Consider the following 6871-nt stretch of genomic DNA (forward strand, 5'->3'; position numbering starts at 1 on the left):
TATTAAATGTTTTAATATTTAATAAATTGATTTACGATTTATTATTTCATATTTGAATTATTCCACAATTTAATAGATTTTTAGTTTGAATTAACCGTTTTTTTTAATACATAATTATTTCTCCATTAAAACAGTAATTTCAACATTTAATTACTGTAATTATTTGACAATTGAATGATTTATTTCATTTTATTTTTTATGAACATGTGTGTCAGCATTAATGAAGCGCTGATCCACACATTTTAAAGTAATTGAATCATGAAATAATTTATTAAAATTGTGATGTAAATTGTGTAATAGTTAAATCAATAACTGATCGCATATTGAATGAATGAAATACATTGTGAAATAATTAAACAGTAAACACGTTAAATGTTAAATTAATCAATGACGCGTGTCATCACACATATATTTATATTGTTTTAATTCCAATTTTAATGAACGAATGACACATTCAGGTCATTATTTAATGATTTAATTCTTTAATTTCGACCCTCCATGAATGCTTCACTGCCAGAGAATGTCACCAACATGTCTGCACTGATATCAATACCATATTTTTCGGAGTATAAGTCGCTCCGGAGTATAAGTCGCACCGGCCGAAAATGCACAATAAAGAAGGAAAAAAACATATATAAGTCGCACTGGAGTATAAGTCGCATTTTTTGTGGAAATGTATTTGATAAAACCCAACACCAAGAATAGACATTTGAAAGGCAATTTAAAATAAATAAAGAATAGTGAACAACAGGCTAAATAAATGTATGTTATATGAGGCATAAATAACACAACCACACACTTGATACTGTACACAACAACACACTTGATACTGTACACAACAACACACTTGAAACTGTACACAACAACACACTTGAAACTGTACACAACAACACACTTGATACTGTACACAACAACATACATGGTATTGTACATAACAACACACTTGATACTGTACACAACAACACACTTGGTACTGTAGACAATACTAATCCAAGAAGAATGTTATAATCAGCACAAAGGAACATATTTGAATGTAACACGCATGCTTGCTCAGCAACAAAAGATTCAAACACTGTCTTTATTTATTAAACATAAACAAAAACAAATACTGTTTTATTGTTGAGTTATTACAAATAGTGTGTTCTACTTTTACACTGACACTTCTTTTACGCCCATTTAAAAGAAGTGCCAGTGGTACACAACAATGGTGTGTTGTAACTTAAGTGTGTTGTTGTACTGGGTACATCACGCTAGGTTAGCAACACTAGCATAGCTAAGTGAGCTACATGCTAACATTGCATTTTAACATCAAGCTAGGTTAGCAACACTAGCATAGCTAAGTGAGCTACATGCTAACATTGCATTTTAACATCAAGCTAGGTTAGCAACACTAGCATAGCTATGTGAGCTACATGCTAACATTGCATTTTAACATCAAGCTAGGTTAGCAATACTAGCATAGCTATGTGATCTACATGCTAACATTGCATTTTAACATCAAGCTAGGTTAGCAACACTAGCATATACAGTAGCTATGTGAGCTTTGTGCTGATATTACATTATAACATCATGCTAGGTTCGAAACATTCCCATAGCTATGTGAGCTACATGCTAACATTGCATTTTATTATCAAGCTAGGTTAGCAACACTAGCATAGCTATGTGAGCTACATGCTAACATTGCATTTTAACATCAAGCTAGGTTAGCAACACTAGCATAGCTAAGTGAGCTACATGCTAACATTGCAATTGAATAGGTAAGCAACACAAGAATATACAGTAGCTATGTGAGCTACATGCTAATATTTAATTTTAACATCAAGCTAGGTTAGCAACACTAGCATAGCTATGTGAGCTAGCCTACATGCTAACATTAAAGCTTTTCTAAGATAGTTTTTTTTAGAAATGCATGAAAGCTTTGAGTATTGGGGAGAAACATGTGTAAGCTTTAGCGCTAACAAAGGTTGTCATTTAGAGAGATGCTGGACAAAACAAGTTGGCTTTTCAAAGAACACCATTGGGAAAAAACACAACCTTTCTGTTTACCCCTCAGGGTCGCTTGGTTGGGATGTCAAGGTCAGAGCCCCCCCCCCCCCCCCCCCCCCCCCCCCCCATCCCCCACAGGAATCAATCCCACAACTTCATGCTATCATGCACACACACATCATGCTATCATGCGCACACACAAACATCATGCACACACACACACACATTATGCCATCATGCACACACACATCATGCTATCATGCACACACACACATCATGCTATCATGCACACATTATGCCATCATGCACACACACATCATGCTATCATGCACACACAAACATCATGCACACACACACACACATTATGCCATCATGCACAAACACATGATGCTATCATGCACACACAAACATGATGCTATCAAGCACACACAAACATCATGCACACACACACATCATGTTATCATGCACACACACACATTATGCCATCATGCACACACAAACATCCCTACTACTTCCACTTCTATTACTTCCACGACTACTACTCCACTTCTACTGCTTCCACTCCTTCTACTTCTACTTCCACTTGTACTACTTCCACTTTCACTAATTCCACTACTACTACTTCCACTTCTTCTACTACTTCCACTTCTACTACTTCCACAACTATTACTTCCATGACTACTACTTCCACTCCTACTACTTCCACTTCTTCTGCTTCCACTCCTTCAACTTCTACTTCCACTTCTACTACTTCCACTCCTTCTACTTCCACTTCTTCTACTTCCACTCCTTCTACTTCTACTTCCACAACTACAACTTCCACTTCTACAACTTCCACTCCTTCTACTTCCACTTCTACTACTTCCACTTCTACTACTTCCACTCCTTCTACTTCCACTTCTTCTGCTTCCACTCCTTCAACTTCTACTTCCACTTCTACTACTTCCACTCCTTCTACTTCCACTTCTATTTCCACTCCTTCTACTTCTACTTCCACAACTACTACTTCCACTTCTACAACTTCCACTCCTTCTACTTCTACTTCCACAACTACTACTTCCACTTCTTCTACTTCCACTCCTTCTACTTCTACTTCCACAACTACTACTTCCACTTCTACTACTTCCACTCCTTCTACTTCCACTTTTTCTACTCCCACTCCTTCTACTTCTACTTCCACAACTACTACTTCCACTTCTACTACTTCCACTAATTCCACTACTGCTACTTCCACTTCTTTCACTTCTACTACTTTGACAACAACTACTTCTACTCCCTCTGCTTCCACTCTTTCTACTTCCACTTCGACTACTTCCACGACTACTACTTCCATTCCTTCTACTTCCACTTCTTCTGCTTCCACTCCTTCAATTTCTGCTTCCACTCTTTCTACTTCCACTTCTACTACTTCCACTCCTTCTACTTCCATTTCTTCTGCTTCCACTCCTTCAATTTCTACTTCCACTTGTACTACTTCCACTTCTACTACTTCCACTTCCACTAATTCTACTACTACTACTTCCACTTCTTCTACTACTTCCACTTCTACTACTTCCGTTTCCATGTGTACTACATCCACTTCCACTAATCCCACTTCTACTACTTACACTACTACTATTTATACTTCTTCTACTACTACTTCCACTTCTTCTACTACTTAGACTTCTACTACTTCCACTGCCACTAATTCCACTTCACCTACTTCCATTTACACTAATTCCACTACTACTAATTCCACTACTACTACTTCCACTTCTTCTACTACTTCCACTTCTACTACTACCACTCCTTCTGCTTCCACTTCCACTTGAACTACTTCCACTTCTACTATTTCCACTACGACTGCTTCCACAACTACTCCATCCACTCCTTCTACTTCCACTTCTTCTGCTTCCACTCCTTCTACTTCTACTTCCACTTGTACTACTTCCACTTTCACTAATTCCACTACTACTACTTCCACTTCTTCTACTACTTCCACTACTATTACTTCCATGACTACTACTTCCACTCCTACTACTTCCACTTCTTCTGCTTCCACTCCTTCAACTTCTACTTCCACTTGTACTACTTCCACTTCTTCTACTTCCACTACGACTACTTCCACTCCTTCTACTTCTTCTGCTTCCACTCCTTCTACTTCCATTTGTACTACTTCCACTTTTACTATTTCCACTTCCACTAATTCCACTACTACTACTTCCCCTTCTTCTACTACTTCCACTTCTACTACTTCCACTCCTTCTGCTTCCACTTCTACTACATCCACTTCCACTAATTCCACTTCTACTACTTCCACTTCTTCTACTACTTAGACTTCTACTACTTCCACTGCCACTAATTCCACTTCACCTACTTCCACTTCCACTAATTCCACCTCTTCTACTACTTTCACGACTACTACTTCCACTCCTTCTGCTTCCACTTCTTCTGCTTCCACTCCCTCTACTTCCACTTGAACTACTTCCACTCCTTCTACTTCTTCTGCTTCCACTTGTACTACTTCCACTTTTATTACTTCCACTTCCACTAATTCCACTACTACTACTTAAATGGGTTGTACTTGTATAGCGCTTTTCTACCTTCAAGGTACTCAAAGCGCTTTGACACTACTTCCACATTTACCCATTCACACACACATTCACACACTGATGGAGGGAGCTGCCATGCAAGGCGCTAACACACAACGGACTTGACGAGGTTGGTACTAGGTGGTGATTGAACCAGGGACGCTCGTGTTGCGCACAGCCACTCTTCCACTGCGCCACGCCCTTCTTCTACTACTTCCACTTCTACTACTTCCACTCCTACTGCTTCCACTTGTACTACATCCACTTCCACATCCTACTTACACTACTACTACTTCCACTTCTTGTACTACTTAGACTTCTACTACTTCCTCTTCCACTAAATCCACTTCTACTTCTTCCACTTCCACTAATTCCACTTCTTCTACTACTTCCACTACTACTACTTCCATTTCTACTACTTCCACTCCTTCTGCTTCCACTTGTACTACGTCCACTTCCACTACTTCCACTTCTACTACTTCCACTTCTTCTACTACTTCCACTACTAGTCGGACAAAACAAAAAGAGTACCCAAGTACAACTAATGAGTACATCAACATTAGCATGTATGAAGTATTTATTGTACAGGTTGAAGATAGTATTTACCTTTTTACATGTGAGCATATTAAAACCTGACTCTCTATAAACTTTTCATCTGAAAAACGTAAACAACTTTTCATGAAGAAAACCTTGCTTTATATTGCAGCTGCTCACTGACATCATGATGACACCTTTTATGGACGCATGAAGAGCAGATAGCTTAGTGATCTGAGTTAAGGCGAGGATTGGGACGGCGTGGCGCAGTGGAAGAATGGCTGTGCGCGACCCGAGGGTCCCTGGTTCAATCCCCACCTAGTACCAACCTCGTCATGTCCGTTGTGTCCTGAGCAAGACACTTCACCCTTGCTCCTGATGGGTGCTGGTTAGCGCCTTGCATGGCAGCTCCCTCCATCAGTGTGTGAATGTGTGTGTGAATGGGTAAAGTTCTCCACGGGTCGCCACCTTGTCGTGGTGGAGAGCCTTGTGTATTCCAATGAACCTAAGAGCGATGCCGTCGGGAGCCTCGGCTCCTGGTAGGTTCAACCATGGCGGTAAGGTCAAGGGGGAGCTTCCAGACGAAGCGCGATCCAAAAAACCTCAACGGCGGAACTGGCGGAGGATGACGCGTCCCCCCCCGGCAGTAAAGGCGGATGAAGGTTAAGGGTGCCTCACTGCCTACTGGGTGCACCGTGTGTGTTTGGCTACGGGAGTAAACCCCTAACGACAAATCTGTTGTGAAGACCCGCATCAGGCAGCCATCAACAGACCGGTGTGCTGGTAGTCTTCTGCAACTCCTTCCTGCAGAAGGTCGTCATGAGCTCCTCATGCCACTGGAAGACGTAGGGGGGAGCCAAGGTAGTGAGGGTAGTGACTGCGCACCACTTCCTTCACTCTAATCTACTCCTTGCGCAGGCCTGCTCCAAACACCCCCACCCCCTTTCCCACCCCATCCCCTCCCCTCCAAGTCCTGCGGCGATGGAGAAGGGTGGCAGATACAGGTCAGGATGTGACTGGGAGTATCTAGCCCAACTCTGCACGCAGGCGGCGTGGGATAGACGGTCGCTGAGGTACGGGACGGAACAGCGTGTCTCTTCAGCAGCTCCCCACGTGACTGAGCAGCCCCACCCTGCTCACCCTGAGATGGGAAGGGCCTAGAAAATGTGGCCTAAAAATGGTCTGTTCCTCCACTCCCGGGCAGCCTACCGCAGCTGCCGGGTCATCCCCCCATGCGGTCGAAAACACAAGAATAAAACCCGACGGTCTAAAAAACAACAAGAGCCCAGGCCTTGACGAGATCCCGGGAGAAATCTTGAAGCACGGTGGATATCTCCTACACCGCAGAATGCACCAGCTGATCACTGCCATCTGGTCGTCTGAAGTCATCCCGCAAGATTGGAAGGATGCTATCATCATAACAATCTATAAGCGCAAAGGCGACAAAGCAGACTGCGGCAACAGCAGAGGTATCTCCCTACTATCCGCAGCTGGGAAGGTGCTAGCAAGGATCATGTTACATCGAGTAGCAACTCATGTAACCGAAAACATCCTGCCCGAATCTCAATGCGGCTTTAGACGTGATCGGAGCACCGCAGACATGATCTTTGTTGCCAGGCAGGTACAGGAAAAATGCAGAGAACACCGCAAAGACCTGTACATGGCATTCATTGACCTGTCCAAGGCCTTCGACACAGTAAACCGGGACTTGTTGTGGGAAGTACTTGGAAAACTAGGTGTACCAGCAAATTTCTGCAACCTACTGCGACAGCTACATGATG

General features: G+C 42.3%; 1 protein-coding gene across 1 annotated transcript; it reads left to right on the top strand.

The window, feature by feature from the left end:
- Positions 1–3815: 3815 nt before the first annotated feature.
- LOC140679312 (uncharacterized) lies at positions 3816–6251 on the top strand (the record flags this gene model as incomplete). Its single annotated transcript, XM_072914380.1, has 4 exons — positions 3816–4232; positions 4872–4998; positions 5848–5903; positions 6009–6251. Coding segments are annotated over 4 exons (843 nt in total), but the record flags the coding sequence as incomplete, so codon positions are not given.
- Positions 6252–6871: the final 620 nt, after the last annotated feature.

Source organism: Nerophis lumbriciformis, linkage group LG13 (genome assembly GCF_033978685.3).
Source record: "Nerophis lumbriciformis linkage group LG13, RoL_Nlum_v2.1, whole genome shotgun sequence".
In the NCBI taxonomy this organism is placed as follows: Eukaryota; Metazoa; Chordata; class Actinopteri; order Syngnathiformes; family Syngnathidae; genus Nerophis; species Nerophis lumbriciformis.